The 22,845-nt window shown below is 43.3% G+C and overlaps 1 protein-coding gene across 5 annotated transcripts; it reads left to right on the forward strand.

Moving 5' to 3' along the window:
* The first annotated feature begins 1,575 nt into the window (after nt 1–1,575).
* RILPL1 (Rab interacting lysosomal protein like 1) lies at nt 1,576–22,421 on the forward strand. 5 transcript variants are annotated; one of them, XM_085238306.1, is made up of 8 exons: nt 1,576–2,159; nt 5,203–5,353; nt 9,286–9,404; nt 10,125–10,343; nt 12,774–12,988; nt 13,522–13,614; nt 17,076–17,163; nt 19,578–19,723. In XM_085238306.1, the coding sequence occupies exons 1-8, from the start codon at nt 1,860–1,862 to the stop codon at nt 19,581–19,583; spliced, it is 1,191 nt and encodes a 396-aa protein (XP_085094432.1). In that variant the 5' UTR covers nt 1,576–1,859; the 3' UTR covers nt 19,584–19,723. The 5 variants fall into 5 exon arrangements, with proteins under 5 accessions (XP_085094432.1, XP_085094433.1, XP_085094430.1 ...); XM_085238307.1 differs by lacking the exon at nt 17,076–17,163 and adding an exon at nt 16,167–16,242 and having other exon boundaries at nt 19,578–19,716; XM_031555962.2 differs by having other exon boundaries at nt 1,577–2,159; nt 12,816–12,988.
* Nucleotides 22,422–22,845: the final 424 nt, after the last annotated feature.

Here is a 22,845-nt window from a genome sequence, read left to right on the forward strand (position 1 = left end):
GGACTGATGAGGAAGGGACGGCCCGAACACCGAGGAGAGAGAGGCGCGAAGTAGGAGGCGGAGCCTGTGCTCGAGAGCAACCAATGAGCGAGGAGCAAGTTGCGGCGAGAAGCCAATCAGCGCGAAGAGGGGAGAGCGGGCCTATCAAAATAGAGAAGACCGGAGGGCAGAGCGGCATTGGATGAGCAGCAGAGGAGGCGTTGCCTGGCAACTGCGGAGCGCGGGCTGCGCACTTCTGAAGAGCCTTTGGCTTTGCCGGGCGGGCTGTGCTCGCGGTGCTGCTCAGGCGTTGTACGTTTTTGCCCTCAGCTGTATGACAGCTGTAATCCAAATACTCGATTTGTGTGGGTAAAGCACCTTCGCCCCACAGAGTGGGAGCTGCGCTGCTGACGTGGCTGTCACACCCACAGCCACAGCAAGCCTTCGTTGTGGATTGAGCCCACTGCCTCCACAGCCTGAGCCGCTGCCTTGGGTTTCTGTTGGTCTCCAAGTGATTTTAGTCTTGCCAGTAGCATTCATACATAATGAGGGGAAATGATTTGCTGCTGGATCCTGATGGTGGTATGAACACCTCCTGTACCTCTGACACAATTCTCGCTTTGCAGCCTGTCTGCTCCCCAGAAGTACACAGAGCACTCTCCAAATACTGTGCTCATTTCTGCTGCCTCTTTTCATGCTTTCCTAAGTGGTGTTGGCCAGGAATGGATGACTGTGCTGTGACTCATCCCCATGCTCTGGAACTTTGGGCAGTATGTGTAGTGTTCCTTTGGCAAGAAGCTTCATGAACAACAAGCAGACATCATAGGATAGCACTGTTGTTATAAATTAGGCAATTGAATATCAAGCTCAGATGTCTGGACACTTATGACCCAGATCAATGAAGATGAGTGCCTGCTGGCAGCATGAGAGGGAGTTTAGAATAGAAAAAATTAGAATAGGATCATTTGAGTTGAAAAGAGACATTAAAGGCAGTCTGTTCCCACTGCCTGCAGTGCACAGGGACACTTACAGCTCCAGCAGTGCTCACAGCCCCATCCCCTGACTGTGGCTGTCTGCAGGGATGGGGCACCACCATCCCTCTGTGCACCCTGTGCAGTGCCTCACTGCCCACATCGTAAAAACTTCTTCCTTATATCGAGCCTAAATCCCACCCCCCCTTGGTTTGAAACCGTTTCCCTTTGTCTCATCTCCGTCTCCCTCTTTATTACAGCCCTTTTAGATACGAAGGGCCGCTCAGCTCACTCCGGAGCCTTCTCCCCTCCAGGCTGCATAGCCCCAGCTCTCAGCTCACCGACGAGGCGTTAGTTATTCCTGCAGCACGGACAGCAAGATGTGGAATTAGAACCTACAATCATTCAGGGCACATTAAAGATCCACCAGAGCACCTCTAAGCACAGTAAAAACATCCAAAAGTGCACATTCACCCCCGAAGGTAAAAATCCTGAAAATCCAAACCGCATCCCGCTATAGCGAGAGCCGGGGCGAGCATCCCTCCCCCCCCAGCCCCGGCGCGGCACAGCACGGCGGCACGCAGCGCACGGCGGCAGTGCGCATGTGCGGCACCTCCCCCGGCCCGCCCGGTGCGTGCCATTGGCCCCGAGCGGCGCAGCGAGGGCGGGAGGCGAAGCGGGGCGGCCGCGCTCTCCTTTCCTGCCGCCGCCGCCGCTCCCTTCCCGCCGCCCGGCCAAGTTGAAACCCCCGCCCCGCGAGTTTGGCCGAGTCGCGCGGAGCCGCGGCCCCGCCGGGCAGCGCAGCGCCGTGCCGTGCCGTACCGCCAGGCCCGGCCCGGAGAGCGGCTCGCCGAGGAAAGCCGGGCGCTCCGCCGCCGCCTATGAGGGCGCCGCGGGGTCGGGAGAGCCATGGACGGCGGCGGCGGAGGGCTGCCCACCGCCCTGGAGAAGAACGCGGCGGAGCTGACAGTGATGGACGTGTACGACATCGCCTCGGCCGTGGGGCAGGAGTTTGAGCGGGTGATCGACCAGCACGGCTGCGAGGCCATCGCCCGCCTGATGCCCAAGGTGGTGCGGGTGCTGGAGATCCTGGAGGTGCTGGTGAGCCGCAACCACATCAACCCCGAGATGGAGGAGCTGCGCCTGGAGCTCGATCGGCTCCGCCTGGAGAGGATGGACCGCATCGAGAAGGAGCGCAAGCACCAGAAGGTGGGGGGACGGCGCGAGGGATGGCCGTGCTGCCGTGCGGCTGTTTGTTGTTTGTTTTCTTCCTTCCCTCCTGGAAGTTTCCTTCCTCCTTCCTTTTCTCCACCCCTTCCCCGCTCGCCGCATTTCCGTCCCCTCGCTTTTCCCCGCTCCAGGACGAGGAGGCAGCGCTGCTTCCCGCCGGGTCGCTGCGGTCCCCTTTTTTTGTGCAGAGCTGGGGGTGATGTTGAGCCCAGGCTTCCTGGCGCTCTCACGGGCTGTTCGGTGCGATCCCAGTCGGTGTCGGAGCTGCGGAGCGGGAAGCGCTCTCCCAGATTGCGCTCCATAGCCCGCTCCCACTGAGGACGTCCCCATATCCTGTTTCTGCCCCGGGACATCATGAGCCGCTCTGCTCACTGTAGTAGAGGTGGCAGATCCGATCTTCACATCATTCAGATAACAGCAAAAGAATTGGTTCTTCCAGCCACTGACTGTGCTCAGTCACTGCTGCCTCATTCCATTCCTGCTCGTACGCGGAGGAATAGGGAGGAAACAGGATTTCTGGAGGAGAGACCTCAAGTTTCAAGAGTTGGGCTCAGTTTATGCCTTTTCAAATAGTCCCCTGAGGGACTTTTGCTTAACTCTTGAAAAATCCAAGATAATTCTTGCATTATTTTGCAGAAGGAATTATAGGAATAGGGTCTCTGAATGGAGGTCTCTGAATGGACTGGTAGAGGATCTGTAGTGCCTAAACCCCTGCTAAGACTCCAGGGTATGAAGTCTATTGGTCTAGAGAATAGACACTCACAGCATGCAGCCATGCTTTTGCTCTTCTTGCACATGGCACTTGGAGGTGAGTGGGTGTGCTGCTGCGCTGGTCCAGTGCTGTCTACGTAGTCAGATGTCCCTACTTACTTCTGAGACCCCTGCATTGTCAGCCAGCAGGCTGACATTCTTTATCTCCAGGTATTAAAAGTGCTGTCTGGTGAAATGAATATAGAACTGGAGCAACGCACCCAGTATCCTTGCACAAGTTGACAGCCTGTGTTAAAAAGTTTCCTGAAAGTGTCAGCTGCCAAAGGCTGCCCTTGCCAGATGTCTTCTGATCCCTGCCAACTCACATCTCTGCTCTGCCAGTGTCTGTAGTAGTCATGAGATGCCTCTGGGTGTGTTCAGACAGTCCAAATGGAACTTTGCTGGGAACTCATTGAACAAGGAAAACAAAATATGCAATGCATACAGATATGTTTTTTTAAATCACGTTGATTGCCAGGACACTGTGTCACTACAGACCAGTGGTGTCACATCCAGCTTATTCCCACTGTAAGGTTAGAAGACTCTCATGTCTCAGATACTGGTAAGCAGAAAAGGCCAGACTCTAAGAAATGTTTGTGAACAAGAAGCATCCAAAAGCCAATCCAGACATGTTTTTAGTGGTCCTTTAGCACTCAGCTTTCACGTGGGAATGCATTTTGCCTCCAAACCTGGCTGAGCATGCCTGCAGTTTCCTGAGCTGACTGGCACCCGCTGGTCATCAACCTGCCTTTTCTGTCTGATACTTCTGCTAATGAGGGCTCAGAAGCTCATTTCTGCTCCAATTCACGGGGCTCTTCAATAGCAATAAATAAGAAAGTTTGCTGAGTTAATCCTTAGTATAGCCACATATGAACTATGTAAGTTCAGAGAATCTGGTGGGTTTTTTGTTTTGTTTTGTTTTAAATCAGTGTGCTTCTAAATCTGAAATCTGCTGTTTCATTTTTCAAACTAGGTCAGCACGTTGTTCTAGCTGCAGAGTTATATGCAGCATCACTGTAAATAGTCTAGGTATTTGGCAATATAAAGTTTCATTGCAGATTTGTATTTCTCAAAATAAAGAGTAAAATTAGCAGTGATTTATGAAATATTCTTAATGAAGTCTATCAATCATGATAGACAATCTGTTGTTTATCATATTGTCATGTAGTGTTTTCTGCAAAACAGCAAGGAGATATTATAAAATGGCAGCAGTGCCATAATAAATGCTGGAATAACATAGTGTTTGGACCTGGAAGTCAATAGGAATATGATTTCCCATTATTGGAGCATACTTTCAAAGCAGAAAGCTGCTCTTTTTAATCTCTCAGCAGAGCTTATTTTAGCCTGGAGCTGTGCTTGGCAGGGTTGTTGTGAGTGTTTTGTTGTTAGGTAGGAGAGGGACATGCTGGATGAATGCAAAAGCCAGCGAGTGACTCAGCTGGCTCCAGTGATTTGTATGCAGGTTTTTTTGTTTGCAGCACATACATGAAATGGAGCAGAGAATATCCCTCACTGCAGAAGCATTGCTTATAGCAGATATGTTTTGAACAAGCTCTAAATGTAACCATTTCTTCTTAAGCACTTATACTTTTCGTCCTAATTTGACCTCTACTGAGATTGGTGACAGCTGCTGTTGATACACAGCGTTCTGACAAATGGGAGCTGTTGTTTTGGCCAGTCTCACTGCCACTAACAGAGATGCCACTGCAGCCTTTCATATGGAACAAGTTCTGTAAGAAGCAGCACAGTTTTGCCTTGTTTATCAAGGGCTCTGGGTTTGCTGCACAATGCCACGTGCTCATTTTACACTTGTGCTCGTAACAAAAATATAAGTGAGAGATGTTACTCCTTCCAAAAGGGTGTGCCTAACACTGACCCCCCCATTGCCCACGCTGTGATGTTTCTGGGGCATTTATAACAGCCTTTGCAGCTGCTTCCTGAGATGTGGAAGGCAGCTCTTGCTCACGTTTGGCTATCTTGACCAACACAGCAATCTCTTTCATCAGGTTCTCACAGTAAAATGAGAAGAATTTCCCTTTGGGTAAATCGCGTGTCAAAAATGTTTGCACCAAGAAGTGACTCCATGTATTCAGCATATAGCACAAAAACGGGTTCTTCATGCTGGCACTGGAAAAGTAGATAGAAGATTTCAAGTAGCCTCATGTGATTGTTTTCTATGAGAATCATAGAAGAACTGTAGTGGTTTGATCTGTAAATAGTTCAGTCAAAGACTCTTAATATGCTTAATGTGTTGTGCTGGTATGTCCTTTAGGAATTAGAACTGGTGGAAGATGTCTGGAGAGGTGAAGCACAGGACCTTCTTACCCAAATTGCACAGCTGCAGGAGGAGAACAAACAGTTGATGACAAATTTGTCTCACAAAGACATTAATTTCACAGAAGAGGAATTTCAGAAGCATGAAGGTAAGTTTGATATTTCAAATTCAGCACCTGCTTTTGTTATAAAGGCAGTACTTTATCACTTTATCAAAATATTTTGACTAAACATTCTGGCTTTTTTTTTTTTTTTTCCTATAACACCACAGGCTTGTAGCTTTTTTTTTTTTTTTTTTTTTCCTTCTCCTTTTAACCTAAATAGAAAATTTCTGAACAAGTGATTACACTGGAGACATAAGAGGCAGGAGCAGGAGGGAGAGAGAAGCCTGAACAGCTTTGTTTGGCTGAGAAGTATGTCTGAAAGTAAAGTCTAGCATCGTTTTTTTTGGTCTGTTGCTTTTTTATCTTTAGTTAGCATTTTGCAAACAGAATTCTTAATCCCTCCTTATGTTTTCTAACACAAACAATGATCCATTCAGCAATGTTTATTTCACACCATTATGCACAAAAAGAAGTGCAGCTGGCAATCTATTCAGGATGTTTGTTTGTAAAGCAGAAAATCAAGATTTGTCTCAATTACATCAATTCATCATACAGAGATATTCTAAAAGACTAAACTGAGAGATTTTATTTGGTTTATTTCCCTTTAGGATTCCTTCACCTGTTCAAGACTCTTCCAGACAATTTAGAGTAGGTGAAGAGATGTATGAACCAGGGAGTGGGTGAATCCTAAGGAGCTGAAACAACTGATTAATTCACGAGCAACTTCTTTCTTGAAGCAGAATGAATTTTGAGACAAAAGGTTCTGACTGGCAACTGCAGGTAGATTTCACTGCAGCAGCTGAAACAATTGCCATCCTCAGCTCTTACTCACAGCTCAGCAAGCAGCTCTTTGCTAAGAGTGAGGGCAGAGGGGATGATGTCTATTTGCTCTCCCAGTTCATAGAATATGATTTGAACCTGCTGGCTATGCAGTCCATTTCATGATACTTTGCTAGGAGTTTAAGCTGAGGAGTTGAAAAAATGACTGTTTGGATTTGGGGATGAAGCAGCCTTGAGCTGAGAGGTGGGGTGGGCAGCTGAGAATGGTGACAGCAGCAAAACCTGACTGTGATTATGAGTTAGTCTGGGAAGGGATGGCTCTCTGAACTATTTGTGCATGAACAGGACTCTGGCACACTGCTTCAAGTCACAGCTTCACTTTCACATTGGGTTATGATTATCAGTAAAGTCGTAGCTCCCTCAGAAAGCTCATGTCAAATCTAGCATGCAAAGTCACTGGGCAGTCTGAAAACCAGACCACCCAGCTGAGCCATGTGGTCCAATAAAGCACGAGGAACAAATGGATATTCTTTTCAGACACTGGAGGTTAAATTGCAGCTCACTGTTGGTGGATGAAACTGTCTGACTCTGCTGAAGTTACCCTTGCTTCCCACTCAGGAGCTGACTATGAAGTACTAAATTTAAATTATAAAACTGGGAATTTTATTATTATTATTTTACTTTTTAAATAAAAATTATTATCTTTCTAAAACAAATGCAGCTCTTTCAGCTTAGTCAGTATATCTCCTAAAAGTAGCTCCGTGTCAGCCCACAAACTCCATGTAAAGTGTCAGAATGGCAGTTATGAGTCACAGGCCATGAAGGCTGGCGTTACTATAAAGAACCATCTTCCCCTTTGTTTTCTCACCTTTTTTTCCACTGGGTATCTAGCTCACTAGAGCTCATGTGCTTGTATTTAAATATAGCCATACTCTTTACATTCAGCTAGCCAAGCAAATGCCACACATACTTTTCATGTTATTTTTACTGTGTCTACGCAAGTATAATAACAAACAAATCCATTCCAGAGATGACATTCTGGGGTCACAGATATTTATTAGCTGAAATGGTCAACTGAAGTGAAGTCACATTAATTTACAGCAAACTGAGCTTGTTATTGGGACCTGTTATATCAAATTCAATTGCTTTCCATTTAGGAAATTACATCATTAATGAGCAGGTTTGTCTCAAATTACTTGTTTGGACAGTGTCAGAAAGCAGTCATGTTGCTTTTTTTTCCTCCTCTCTGTCATTTGATCTGATGCATATAGGCTCTACAGAGGCTGGTTTTCAAGCAAAATGCTTTGTTAGCTAGATTAACTTTGACCAGGCTCCAATCTTCATATCTCAGCATGATTTGGTGTTGTGATCATGTCTCCCCTTAGCTGCTAACTCTCCCAGGATTAGCAATTGGCTGCTTACTCACCACACAGTTACTAAAAGGAATTGTTCCTAGCACAGGCAGCAGAAGCCAGTGATTTAGGTGTGCTAAGGCTTTGAGATTCAATCCTTGCCAATTAATAGTCACATTGTAGTTCATAGAGCCTCACTTGAGCTTAATGAAGATGTTTATGAGAGAGATCAGTACCATCCCACCTAAGGTCTCTGAACAGAAAGTGCACCTGCTCTGAAAATTAGGGCAGAGCAGCATTCGTAGAAAAGGGCACATGTGGCAGAGTACAAAATAAACAGGAGGGGTTAAAGATAAATTTGCAGCATCCATTAATGCTACTCCTCCCTGAACTCAAACAGAGCACTTATGGGAAGATGCTGACTGATCATATTGTCCTAGCAAAATGCCACAAGCAAACTTGACCCATGTGTCAAACAGGACAAGCAGGCTGCTGTTTTTCTGCTGGGAGAGGAGGTGCTCTCTCAGACTGGCCGTGATAATACAGACAAGCAGTAGGATGCCAAGAGTCATGTAAACCTCCTGTGCTTGGCTGCAGAGGAGCCCACCATTGCCTTTCCAAAGTGAAGGCAAACTTTTATTATGAGTATTTAGGAAGTCGTAGTGCCACGAACTCTGATCAATGTTTTGGTCTGCTATAATGGATGTTGTATAAATACATCAGTAAACAGTTTCCTAAGTATAAACATAAAGGATGTTCTTTTTTGCCTTTTCTTTTTTTTTTCCTTAATGTTTTTCTTTCTTTACTCCCTGGAACAATGCTGTGATCACAGCAATTAACAGGAAGCTGTGAATTCATAGGATGTGTCTAGGGAAGCCAGCTGGGTGTGCCATTTAAGATCTTGCAGATATTAGACTTTGAGTCATTTAGAGATAATTACGTTTAGGGCACTTAGTGATTTCCCTCCCCACTTCCCCAGTGCTGGAGAAGATGGAAGGAGATGTGACTGTTTCACAAACCCTTCCCACCTTTCCTTTCCCCTCCTCCTGAAATAAAAAGGATAATGTAGTAATCAGTGCACACAATTAAGTCTTTGATGCTCACCAGATGTTAGAGAGAAAAGTGAGCATAGTGGGAGGAAAAGCAGTTAGCACCAAAATGGTTCTTTATCCTTTAAATAGCACCTGCTATCTAAAGATCTCAAAGCATTACACAAATACTAATGAATATAGCTGCACTCACTGTTCCTGGCTCTTAGTGGGGTAAAACTGCTGGTCTAAAGTCTCGTTGCAGCCACTCTGTACCTCATGGCAGTTTTGGAGTTTTGTGTTTGTTTTTAAATACAGCTGATTTTTTAGACTCAGCCCTGAGACTGCCTGCGGAAGAGTGGATTCAGGAACCTTTTTGTAGATGCAGTGGTTTGAGAACTGCAAGTAAACGAGAGCAAGTTGTGGGAAGGAACCAGTGCTCAATTGCACTGGCTGGTGTGAGGGTCCTTGTCTGGCTCTGTTTTTTTGGCTTCAGCACAGCTCCATCCAGCTGTTACCAAGTTTCTACTATCTTGTCTGGTGTCGCTGTGAGTAGGGGAACTAAGTCAGAGGTTTGGGGATCTAAGATCAGAGATATGTCAAAGCAGGGCATAGGCTGCCTGTTCTCCAGACCTTGGTTTTGAGAGGACACAGATCTTTTAGAAGAGCAAGTAGCAGTGCGTATCAGTGGGTCACCTGGTGGGTGTGAGCCATTATCATAGTGAAGAATTAGAAGTATCATGGCCCTGTTAGTGTTCTTGGTCTCAGCAGCTCCTACTTGTCCTTAGTTTGTTTTCTGTGTTCTTTTTTTAACCAGGAATGTCAGAGAGAGAACGGCAAGTCATGAAGAAGCTGAAGGAAGTTGTAGATAAACAGAGGGATGAAATCAGAGCAAAGGACCGGGAACTTGGACTTAAAAATGAGGATGTAGAGGCTGTAAGTGGCTCTTGCTCTTCCTGTTTCCCTTCTTTCTCACCCATGTTTCTATAGCCTTCTTTCACATATAATATCAAATTTGTAAGCAATGCCAGATATCAGTCCAGTAACTGAATAGCGCAGCATAACTGGAGTGTCCAAAATGTTTAGGCAGTCGGGGCAGGCATCCGGCCTCTGCTGCATTTGGATTTAATTGCATTTAGTCTTAAGCAAGTCACAAACTCCACTGTGACCTTGGGAATCAGTTGATGACTTACATCCGTCTGTGTTACAACCACCTTATATGTATTTTGCTTCCCATCCTCACCCAAGGGATCAAAGCAAAATACTTATAAATTGAAGAGTAAGAACTTCTCTGTCTTATCTTTCTCTCTTCTACTTTGGGTTAAAATATTATTCAGAATCCTGGAAACCACCCTGTCCTTGAACTTTGCTTTTACGAAATAAAATATTGGAAAAGATGAATTTGTTTTTAGCTGGAGAATTCCCTGTGCTTGGGGGAAAGTACCTGGTTTTACTCTGGAAACCAATTAAAGAAGTTTTAGTGACTGCAACTGTGGTAGGAAATTAGATATTAAAAAAACTGCTTGGGGGTGAGGAGAGTTTTGCAGATTAAATTTAATAAGAACCCACTACTTGTTCTTTAATGTAGTGTTTGGGATTTGGTCACCATGGGTGATGGCTGAATGGATGCTGACAAACTACATCAATGTCTTGCAGCTTCAGCAGCAACAGAACAGATTAATGAAAATTAACCATGACCTGCGGCACCGCATCACAGTTGTCGAGGCTCAGGGAAAGGCACTGATTGAGCAGAAGGTGGAGTTGGAAGCATATCTGCAAACCAAGGAGCAGGAGATGGGCACCTTACGAGCAGAGCTGGGGAAACTGAGGGAAAAACTGCAGGGTGAGGACAGCCAAAATGGGGAGGAAATACAGGTAAGAGGTATTTTAAATTACTTTACTTTTTAAAAACCATCTTTTACAGGACCTAAGTCTCCATACCAAGCACCTCTTGTTTGGAGAAGTGAGATTGATATGAATCAGAGGCAGACGTGGAGCTCAAGGACAGCATGGTTTTATTCAGGTGTGGCACACAGAGGTCAGCATCACTCACTGCACTGTCACAGGAAAGGCCCTGCCTGAGTGGATGACAACCCAATGGAACAGAACCCTCCTTTCTAACGCACAAAACCAGTTGTGCAAAAGGCAGAGTGGCAGGACAGGTTAGCACTAGGATGTCTGCATTAGAGGACAGCTCTCCCCTGAGACTTGGTGACACATTGCACTTTCTAGGGAGAGTAATCTTTTGGTCATGCACTAGACTGCAGAACTCTCCAGATAGCAGAACAAATCATTGCTTACTAGAGCATTCTACTAAAATCATTGTAAGGGAGTCCAAAATCTCTGGAGTACCAGCTGTTAGTTTGTATTCAAAGCAGACAGTGTTTTGGTAGTGCTATGTTAGTACATTTGGGTTTATTTTATTTGCTCAGATCTGCCCCTTCCTCCTAAAGGAAAACAAACTGATCTGGATTTTTGAAAAGATGAACAGCTGACAGGTAGCTTAAGCCTTGCTGAGTATGCAAATCTGCAAGTCCTAGTGGGTCCTGAAGGTGCAATGCACTATGATAACAGAGGCACATGAGCCACAGTAGAAAGGAAATTGTAGCAGAAGTCCTGGAGGGAGAGCAGAACTCTGCACTCAGATCATACCTGAGGGCAGAATGCTAGCATGCAGTAGAATGTGCCTACTTTGCCTGAAATCCCTGCTTTATTTCACATTCTTAAAGTGCTACCTACCATCTGTAGGCTTTTCTGCATATGACACTACTTCTGTCTTTCTCAAGTGAAAGTGCTGTGTTTCCCTTTCCTAATGCTGCCTTTAGAAGAGCACAAAGTAGGATCAGGAGTCTTATGATGTGAAAGAATTTGGAGGAGCACTGAGGCATAGTGCTGTTTGGCTGTCTGTGTTGATAAGAGCTCCAGTACTGAGCCATGTAAGAAGCACAGCAGCACTGTATGAGCCTGATAGACTGCGGCTGAGAGCACAACATATAATTCACTTGTAGTAGGAGGGAACATACATCAGAAAGCAGAGGCAAAAGCTGATGGGGTAACCTGGTACTCCAGGAATGTAACAGCGACTCAACACGTCACTGCTGAATTGGGCAAGCACTGTATTAATAATGACAAGGATGACTTCATTGCTTTTAATTCGGCCAGGACACCCAGCTTTGTAAACAGGGCTGCAGAGCATAGGCCTGGAGCCAGCATGTGTGAAAGTGTCTTCAGTCTTTGGAGAGAAAGGATGCATTCTTTACCTCTTTCTGTTCCATGGCAATGGTGCCACTTCCAATTAGAGTCGTTGTCCACTTTCTCTGCCAGGATGATAGTTAGACAGGAATTGTAGTGGTAAGCAGAAAGTAGAATAGCTGCATGCTCTGGAATGGATGTTGCTTCTTGGCTTTGGTCAAGTACATTTGCATTGGCTACAGGCTGCTCAGTCTTTACTGATTTTAGCAAAATACAGCAAAAAAAAAAGATTATTTGGGGAAAGGTGTGGGACAAATATACAATCAAAAGAAGAGGCATCAACTCAGATTCTAAACTAGAAGTGTGAAGAAGTGAGTACTTTGGGTAAGCTCCTCAAACTCTCATTAGGGTGCATCTATCTTTATCTAGTACAGTCTGTACTGTAAGTAAATGCATTCGGATTAATGGGGGAATCAAAGAAATGGAAAAATGAGCATTGCTCCGCTGTTTTGTCTATATGTTTCTTCAAACTTGTAAATCCTGGTGCTAATATCAATCTTGTTTTTTTTAAATAAAGGCATCAGGGCAATAGAAACTTAAATCTCTGCTTCGTATATTTACATCCAGAGACACTTCCTCTTTGTGGGAAGAACTAGAAGGAACTGTCATGATTTTTGCTATGCTATTTTTTCAGTGTTTACATAAAGGCTGGTGTTTGATATACCTTATTTGTCAAAAGTATTAATTCCTTAAATTGACTTGTTTATCAGAAATTAGACTATACATTTTCAGAGGGCTTTCTAGCAGTCTGCATTCCACAGGAATTTCTCCATAAGAAATCTTATCTCCTGTGTGGTGGCTCACTTTGGATCCAGTGTTTAGGCTGGTAGAAACAATAAGGGATTTTTGTATTCCCACTGTGTGTCATCGGTCCATCTGAGCACAAGAAAGAACAAAGTGATCAGATCACTGAGCTATTCCTGCTGACAGTCTTCAGCATAAATTCCTCCTACATTTTTTTCCTCTTAAAACTGCTGTTTCTCTTGAAAGTGTATTTAATAGTGCTAAAAGGAAAGAAGGGGAATAGACTGATAAATACTTTCAACTTCTCAGAAATGCGTTCACATCATGAATTTAAAGCCTTACACTTCCCAGACAGAGCCAAACAATGATGACTGCCTCTCAGAGTCAGAAAAGATGGCAATGGACTTAAAAGATCCAAATCGTCCAAGATTCACCTTGCAGGAGCTCCGAGACGTCCTTCATGAGAGGAATGAATTGAAATCTAAAGTGTTTTTACTTCAAGAAGAGCTTTTATATTACAAAAGGTAAGTTAGATTTCCTCTCCCGTTGCATGCTACACACAGAGGAGCTGTAGAGCAGCTCTAGGAGACAGCAGATGTGCTCCTGAATGGTCTCTCAGCAAACAAAGGCTGAAAGTAGATACTGAAAGCATAAGGGCTTTAGTTACTTTAGGTTATAACTGTTTTCTCAATGCTGGGAAAAACTATGTCCTCCTTAACTCCCAGATTCTCCCCAGTTTTGGAAAAATTACAAGCATTTAATAAATGTTAGCTGAAAAAATAAGGATAAAACTGGGACTAAAACTGAGATTGAAGAATTTTTATTCATTGTCTTCTTCTTATGCTTTTTCTTGTCACAATGGAAAAAAAGTATTGACAGGAGGCCCAGTTTTAGGTGCTGTTTCTCAGTTGACAGAAATTTCCCCCATTTCAGATAATAAGCTTGGAACAGATCTTTTACCTTTCTTCATAAATAGTACTGCTTTAGATTGACTGTTAGAACTTAAAGCTTCCATGACTTGAGAGGAGAACATTAATTATCTTTTCATTCTTTCAAGTGAGGAAACAGAAGAAGAAACTAGACCCCCTCAACCTACACCCATAATTCAGTCAAAACCCTCAACTCAGCCTGAGTCTGGAATCAAACGACTGTAAGTAGCATATTTTCTAAGGATCCTGTCTACAAAAGTGAAACATTTCTTATGAGTAGGACAATTTTTGAAGAAATTCACAATTAAGGTAGCCACATCCCTATTGTGTGTGGGACAGATGTTGAGTGGCTGTGTTTTCTCCAGAAAGGAATGTTGGAGCTTTGTTTAAGTGCAAATCCCAGTTCCTTAATGCACAGTCCCTAAGGGGGTGGAATGTCACAGGCAAACCACTGGGCCCCAGCTCATGCTTGGAAGACGTGTAGAAAGTGTTGTTCACAAGTAAAACCAACTGCAGACCTGCAACATTTGGGTGTGGAGAGTCAGCTTTCGCCATGACCTTGCTGTACCTGTTTCCCTGTTAACCTAAGACTTTAGATTCTGACAAGCACTTGTATAGCACAAAAACTTTGTTTGCTGAACTACCTGGTGGGAGAGGGTGCCAGCTTTTTTGGCTATAAAGAATCCCACCCTCTTCTGATGGAATATTTAATGGTGCTGTCCAAAAGCTAAGTTTACTGTCAGTTGTACTAGTTACAACTTGGCTATAAAGTCAGTGTAAGCCAAACCATTTGTCTGTCAAAATTCTTTCCTTCCACATTTTTTTTTCCAAACTAAGCCTTTGGAGTTGTTATGATACTGGAAGCTTTACTTTTTTAACTGCATTCATTATTTTATTTGTTTGCCCATAAAAAGCTCTTCCATCCCCACATCCATAAACTCCAGACACTGTTTTGTAACAGCAGCAGCCCTGTGAGAGTGAGTTTCCTGGGAGATCTGGGCTGATCCAAAACACCATAAAGTCAGGAGGGCACTTCTGATTATTTTCAGAAGTCTTCAGCTTCCCTCTGTGCTGCTTTGTTTGCTGAGAGAACCCTTCCTCTCAGATGGCTGGAAAATACACTCTGAATTGGGACTTATATTTTCATTCTGCACCTGCAGTAATAATACTTCGTCTCGCAAGATCTCTCTCCATTGTAATTCTTCTCCTTTCCTTTAAATTATTTTAATGCTTTTTAAAGAGGTTTTGTAAGACAGAGCACATGCTCTCTAGGTGTTAGCCTTGACTGTACCTTCTGCTTGCATACATAAGCAATGCAGGGAGCCATGAAGAGGAGGCATATAAGTGTTTTCACCAAGTTATCTTGATGATTTCTTCCCCTCGGTTAATTTATCAGTGAATACCTGTTGAGCATCATACTAATCATTCAATCAATGCACATTTTCAGACCCTTATCTTCCTGTTGCTCAGATTTTGTGTTAGATATATTTAAGTGAAAACTCACACAATAAAAAGTAAAAGCTTGTTATGTTGGTCCCTTTCAGAAAAGGCAACAATCCTGTTCTGTTTCTTTCTGCTCTTTCTTCACTTAGCTCTCACATTAAATAAGGGAAGATAAAGTCACTGAGTTACTTAACTAATCCAAACGATAGTAATTGTGTTCAGATTTGTCTCATTCTTACAGCCTGTCTGGATGGGATTTGTCAGGTGTGGGTTTATTTTCTTTGCCCCATCTTCCCCATGTGTGTCATCAACATTGTGCTTGTAGATTGGTTACTTCTACAACCCAGACAGTTCTCAAAGTGGCTAACAAGGGGCAGCCGTGGCCTTTAAAAAGAGAGGAGATTTCACTGCTGGGAAAAGCAAGGAACCCATGTGTGGCATCTGTTTTTTTCTATTACAACACCTCCACATACTCTCCTGGCCTTCTCCTTGTTACAGGCAGAACGCTGCACCTCACCTGTGATTGTGTAGGTAACACACTGACACACAAAGTCTACATACTTAGTGACATGAGGAAAACTTGTACCTCTGCTATCTGTGTTCAGAGTACCTTTATGAATGAAAGTAGGGTTGCTTTGCCTTCTGTTTCAGGCTTTTCCTCCTGGCGAAACAAAAAGCTAAGTACAAAAACAAGAGACTGATACTGCAGTCTCAAGAGAAGTTTCATTCTTTTTTTCTTTACCATCTCAAGGAATGAGATGTGTCCTGTGCCATCTAAGATGCTTCTGTGCAGCACTCACATAAAGAAAACAGAAGTTAGAGTAATCAATATTTTTTTGTTCCCAGTACCTGCAGGTTTGGCGCAAGCTCTGACTGCGTTCTGATCTTGTGCCCATTTGTTTCTACATCTGTCTACCACATTATATGTCAGAGTTTTGCTGAAATAATGTAACCAGGAGGCTTTACTGAGGAGGAAGAGTACAAGGATTAGAAAAGCGCCCTCTATTTGAGCAGAAAATGCCCTCTTGTTTTTACTTCAAGGATACGGGCTTGTTTGTCACTGACGTAATGCCCGAGGCAGCCATAAGTTCCCTTGCTATTCTTGCAGTCTACAAAAGCTGATGTGTCTGTCTGGTTGCTGCAGCTGAGTGTGTCACAATGCTTAAAAGCAGACGTTCTAGCTACTGCAAATGATAGAACAATGGTTACTTGTATGTTTTCATTTTGAATTTAGAATTAGCAGTTAAGAGTGGCTGTGTTGGGGAGAGCTGCATTTGGTCACACGTGAAATGCCTTTCGTGATTTCAACTTAATCTTTAATTGACATTAGTCCACAGTTCAAAAAAATATTTGGCACAAGGGAGAACCTCTGAGGAGAATCCTTAGAAAAACAGAGGGTGTTCCAGGTATGATGAAGGTTTGTCGGCAGCCGTGTGTGGGGCTGGCTGGGCACTGAGCACCCAGCCAGCTTGCTCTCTCAGCCTCTAAATTGCATGAATTGTACAATGCCTAGTAGAAGTGCTGAACTGTTACAAAGAAGTGGTCTTGCTGCTAGCCAGCTAGGAAATACTTCTGCTAGAGTAGTTGCAAGGTTTCAGACAAATATTTAGCTGCCTGCAGTTAGCATCTTTTTGCATGTGAAGCAAAGCAGGTTCTTCTGGAGCAGATATGCAGGCCCTTTAACCAAGTAGCTTGCTTAGGAGGTTATTTTAAGATTTCAAATGTGATATTGGTTTTTAACTTAAAACTACCAGCCGTAACATTTGTAGAGTCTTTACCTGCAGTGCTGGTCCTGTCTAACCCTGTTTTCTGTGCAAGTAGCCAGTAGTCACAGCACAGTCCTGTTTTGTATTTCTTAACTTACACCTTCATCCTTCATTTCATTATGTATGTGCCTGTTTGTTTCTTGGGTAGAAAAATGTGCACTCTGCTCTGCATTGCTAGAGGTGGTAATACCTTGATGAAATCCAACCCAGACTGTTTCACAACAGAAAAGTGGTATCTTTTAGAAATTCAAAAGCAATTAAATCTGTTTCAATTACTTCATTTTCTGAATATGAGTTTTTCACTGAGGAGAGCTGTCTTGGGTGATGCAGATCCACCTCTCTCTGTAATATGTCATGTGTGATAATTCAGAGTAACCCCGTGTATTATGTTTGTGTCTTTTCTTTTTAATGGAATGCTTTTTCTTTCCCTTGCTCCAGTCTTACCTCTTCTGTGTCTGTACTTTCCTGACCAGGATCTTTACAGCCATAATGCCCATGGTAGCAGCTGGATTGATTCCAGATGATCCCACATTGCAGCCAATAAGAAGACTTGTGTCCCTTGTAGGATTTTTTTTTTTAAATGTTTGGTACCGTGTTTTCCTTTTGCATGGCCCTCTGTTAACATGGACTGCTGGTTGCATTCTCATCGGCTGCCTGTGGGATCACAGAAGCACAAAGTGCCAATCAGAATGACCAGTCAGTGCACCACCTGCCATAGTCCTCCGTGCTCATCCTCGAGTACTGACATTTTCTCACCTTTTGCCTTACTGTTACCATGCTAAGCCAATCATTACTCACCAGAAAACTGTTGCAACATGCAATTTTAACCAGAATCTCTTAATTTTACTTAGCTTACTAAGCCAGCCTATTGATAATTCACACCAATGCTTTTAAAAGAACCCAAATCATCCTAATTACTTGTTACGAATCAGTTAGATTTACAGAACATAACAGTTGAATCTCTACATTAATTTCCAGTGTTAATAATAGACTGTTGCTTCCATGTCTTTCTATCTATGTGCTGTAGATTTTGTCTCTAATTATGTATTTTGGGAATAGAGTGTACACTCTCAGTAACCAATTCTGATGCCCTATTCTTGACTCTGTCTGGAGGAGATGCTGATAACTGTTAAAGCAAATTCTCTTTGCATTGGAACTGCTGCTTTGAAGGTCTTTATATCTACAGCAGCAACACAGTATTTACATTTCTTTCTTCTCCATAAATATGCTTTTTTGAAACATGCTCCATAAAAAAAATTCTAGGGGTAAGAACAATTTTCATTGTTTCAGAAGGAATTAAAAATAGGCTAGTCCTGCTTGGTGTCAAGATTTTACGAACACTATTTTCTCTCACTTAATTTCATAATAAAAAGTGGGAAAAAAAAATACTGAACAGTTTAATTGGAAACTTACTACATAAATAGAGCAGTCCTCTGTGTGGACTTCAAGGTACTAAGCCTGATCGTGCCCAGCAGAAAGCCTCAGTGACTGGACACTTCTCAGCTGAATTGACTCTGGCCCTGAAAAGAAATACCATCCAGGTGTGAATTTGTGGGCTCCTGTGATGAGGGTGGTAAAAAAAAAAAAAAATGAGACTAATTAAGTGCAAAAGACTTATTTCCCTATGAAGTCTGCACACTTGAAGCCAGGAAATGCAAAAGTTCAGGTCCTGCTCGTTACCTTGCACTGCCCTTGTGCAGCCTTTTATAGCTTTCTAGCCAAGTAGACCATGTTAGTAATATTAGTAATTACCAATATGCTTAACTGTGTATACAATTGGATGTTGTGGTTTTTTTTTTACTTCATGAAAGCTGCCTTAAACATTGTCTGACACTCCCGTACAGCCCCCTGTGTGTCTAGGGACACTGAAGGCAGAACTCCCTGCTCTGCACAAGGCAGTGTGGAAGGTTGGGGTCCTGGTACTGAGAGGAGACTGAAGGGTGTGTGAGTGGAGAAGGAATGCTGAGGACAGGGGAGTTTGGATAGAGGGTCAGGTTTATGCCCTGACGAATATCCCACCTTCTGTCAAAGCTGAGTTTATATTTACGTAGCGGTTCTCTTGGTACTGTGCAGGCAAAACAGTATTTAGCACGGAGAGTGCACCATGAAAACCAAAAGGGTGTGAGGCCAATTCAAACCTTTGGTGTCTGGAACCGAAACTTTTGCATTTCTCAGCAGACCTAAGCACAGTGCTAACAGCTCTTCTACTGAACTCGTTACAAAATTTGAATTTGCTTAATCAAGTAACTCCATGCTATACAAAAATGATACTAAGGATTTTTCCAACTGTACTGTTTAGCTGTGTTGTAAGCTGGCAATTTGTTGTTGTATTAAATGGCTGTTGGTTCACGTGTGTCATTATCTTACAGCACCCAAGCTGTGTGACAGGAAATGACGTGCACACTTGTGTGCATTTGTTTAGAGCCTCCATCCTGCAAACTCTTGTGCACCTGTGTGCATTTATTCATTTACATTCGCAGCAGTTGAGTCTATGCAACAAAATGTGCTCACCTGGAGGCTTATTTTCTTATCTTATGAATTTCTCTGCTGGCACCACTAAGAATATTCTCTATTTCTGCTTTACAATAAATTATACAGATTTAACACTAAAGATACCACTTTACTTATGCTAAGAAACTAACCTGTATTTTGTGGCTTCTGTATTTTGGGGCTGGGGGAGGAGGAACATACATCTAAACTGATAACTGCACTTGTAGAGTCAACAGCATTTAGAGCTTATTTGAAGCTTCCATAGCAAAACTGCTTGAGATTTTGCAATGACTTCATCTCTAATAACATTTTGACATGCACTCCCATCAGGCTTCACCGCCTTGGTTTTTGTGGATGCCAACAGATTTTTTTGCTCTGTGTTTTGTTGTGCTGTGTACCGTGGCGGGTGTGGAGGTATTTTCAAGATGGTAAACAGTATTCTTTCTTTTCCCTCCTCTCCCTTATTCCTCCTTCCTATTCGGAAGGTTTAGTTTCTTCTCTCGTGATAAGAAACGTATGCAGGCATCACAGAAAAACGTCCATTTCCAGGATACTTTTCGTGAATGGTCAAATTCAAATAAAGATGACACCTACACAGAGCAAGGACAAGAAGCCCTGCAACACCTGTGACTAAAAGCCTGAGCTTCCTGCAGAACATCTCAACAGTGTAGTAACAAGAAGCTTCTATGAACAGATCTGGCAGCTCATGGTCTTTATTTGCCTTGCACACTGCAGTGGTTGTGTTTCAGATGAACTCCTCAAAAGGGATCACTCACTGTTTACTTGGTGACTGCTGAAAACAGAATCCAAGCTTTGTAGGAGCAGTTGATACCCAGGACATCGAAGCTTCTAGATGACTTGTTTTGTGCTGAATAACAAGTCTATGGTCTTGTTCGTGCATTAACTACAGTAACACAAGCTTATCTAAACCAAAAAAAAAAAAAAAAGACCTGTGCCATTATTAGAAGTTTGTTTGCAGTGTACAATATCTATTAGCAAAGACTCTGTTACCTTATTTGCTAAAACTTTTGGTTGTTTGCTTTTTTGTAACTTGGTAAGAATTTTTTCAAGAGGGATACCGCAGCTGGCCGCTCTCCCTGCAGGTTGTAGCACTGCTGCGTCCTGTCAAGTTGGCTCCTGCATTTTGCAGAGTAACCACTTGGAAATCCACCTGATAGAAAGTGACAAACTGGAGTAGCCTCAAGAGGGATAACGAGTGTACATTTCCCTTGATGCTTACAGTGCCTAAAGCATGAAGAAACCCGGGTATGAGGTGAGCGTGCCTTGCTTTTTGCCATGAGTTCTGCAATATTAATGGAAAAAGAATTGCTTACAAAGAAGAATTCTAACAGTTGAATTTTTTCTTTCTTACCAGAGACTTTCCCCTAGAGTAGCAGACAGCTGCCATTAAGGAGTTAGGTCCCCTTCCCATAGGCAGGTTTTGATTTAAGTCACACTCCACTTTTCTGTCTAGGTAAGACTGCCTAACTTCAGAGTAAAAGACATCCTCAGCTGACATGAGCTATCTTAACTGACTCTGAGATGACCCTGGCTCATTTTTTCTTTTTTCTGACTACCTTAAACATTACTTGGGGTGGCAGAGATGTATTCTGTATGTGGAGGTTGCTCCGCTGGCAATGACTGATGTGTGGCAGCCTGCAAGTGGAAGGGGCTTAACTCTTAACTCATCATCAAAAGCCCAGCACATGAATGCATCTGAACTGCCAGGAGGTGGGGTCTACGTCTGCTTTGCAAGTAATCATACAAGACACTTGGGGCTGACCAAGGTCATGCTTGCCTAAACCAGAACACTAAAGCCCCACGCAGCATAACTACTGTGTGTGCGTGGTCTGTGGCAGTGCACAACCCAGCTTTGCACCTGTGGGCAACTTGTGCAGGCAGAGCTGGATGCAGGTGGCTGTGGGCTGCAGCTGACATCTGACCTGCAGCAACTGCATGCGCTCTGCAAAGAGTCTCTTCTCAGGAGTGGCACTAAGAACAGAAAGCAATGCTCGGGCTGGAGTAGAGCTCCAGCCACTCAGAATGTCTGAGAATGTCCTGAAGATAAGAGCAAAGCAGAAGGTTTAGTGCAGGCCAGTTGTACTCAGTCCAGGATGATCCAGCAATGGGTTTGTTAATGCATCCAGGCAGCAAATGGCTCTTAGCTCTTCTGATGTGAAGCTGTGCGAGAAAATCAGTTTTCAGAACAGTGGGCTGAATGCTGCTCCGTTCCTATCTGTAACTGCTCATTTTGAACACAGACCTTCAGCACATTGTAGGGTGAGCATTTACTGTGCCTGCCAGTTATCACTGACATTGCCTAGGGCAGGTGGGAGAAACGTGGCCTTATATTAAAGGCATTTCCATTTGATGTAGCAACAGTAGCATTTGATGCTAATATTAGGCAGAGAGAATTTTGCCTGGTTACGTTTTGGTAACACTACTTAAGTTTTTATGCTTACAAAAAACTGTTTTCATTAAAATATCACTTCCCTCCCTTGCATGAAAGGCAATTCTCAAACGGAGGGAAGACTTGCTGTAATACTTTAGTTGTGAAGATCCTGATTTCACTTTCAGATTGAGTGGGGAATATAAAAAAGCACACTATAGTTGTAGGCAGTTCAGATAAATTGTGAATGATTCCCATCTCTCTCTAGCATAGTTTACAGTCATTTGACACATTGAGAGATTTCGAGATGCAGTGATCAGAAACAATGCAAAGATGCAGCAGATTCACAGCCTGAATAAGCACATCGCTTTTCAAATTAGCTAAGAGCAACGAACTGAGACAACAGAAAGCCAGGCTGAGCTGCTTTCCCCCAGCATCTAAGCTCATATATTAAAAACCAACTCTCCTGGCCTAGTGCATGTAAAGCTGGTCCCACATACCAGAGCCCTGCACACTATTGTGGGGTCAAATCTGCAGCCAATTTCAAACAATGACACTAAGCAGTACAACCTTCCCCTATTTATCTCTGAGCCCATTACCTCAAAAATCTAATTAGTTACTCCTGCTAGCATTAACCACTCCACTCCTCATCCTCGTGTTAGAAACACCAAGTTAATACACACAAAGTGCCATCAGAAACGATGGCATATAGGGATGAGTATGTAAAGGGTTGAAGACCTATCATGTAGATTCTCAATATTTAGCTACAATCTGCTTTTAAAAAGGAAGGCAGGATGTTGCCAGGTAAAGGGCATAACAATCCTGTCTCTAAAGTGCAGGATCACTGAAGTTGTTCTGGTTTTTTTTGTGTGTGTTTTTTTTGTTTTGGTTGGGCAGTAAATCATTTTAACAGTTTAAAATAAATATTTCTGAGAAATGAGTATTTCTTCAAGACTTGCATCTTTTTTTCCTTTGTGTGGAATGCTAACACTACCTGCTTTGGGGCTGCACTGCACAGATCTGGCTTCTTTCCCCTGAAAAAGGATTATGCCACTGCTCATGGATATACAGCCTCAAGCTGGGCTAAGTTGAGGGTGCAGCTATTAAAAGGCTGACAGAAGTACAATTTAAAATGCAGATAGGATTTTACCTGCAGTGAGGAGAAAAGGACAGTGGCTGCAGCTGCGACCACATTTAACCATGACAGTGTCCTTCAATGATTGCTCTTCTAGTGATCAGGAATGGGTTTTTTTTCCTCCTTACTAGTCTGTTGTAGTCTGCATTCCTCAAGTAAAAGGTAATGAGAGTTTCCAATACATAAGAAATAGATTTCTTACTACATGCTTCTCTCACACCTCACAGAA

The sequence above is a fragment of the Meleagris gallopavo genome, chromosome 17, assembly GCF_905368555.1.
Source record: "Meleagris gallopavo chromosome 17, MGAL_WU_HG_1.1, whole genome shotgun sequence".
Lineage (NCBI taxonomy): Eukaryota > Metazoa > Chordata > Aves > Galliformes > Phasianidae > Meleagris > Meleagris gallopavo.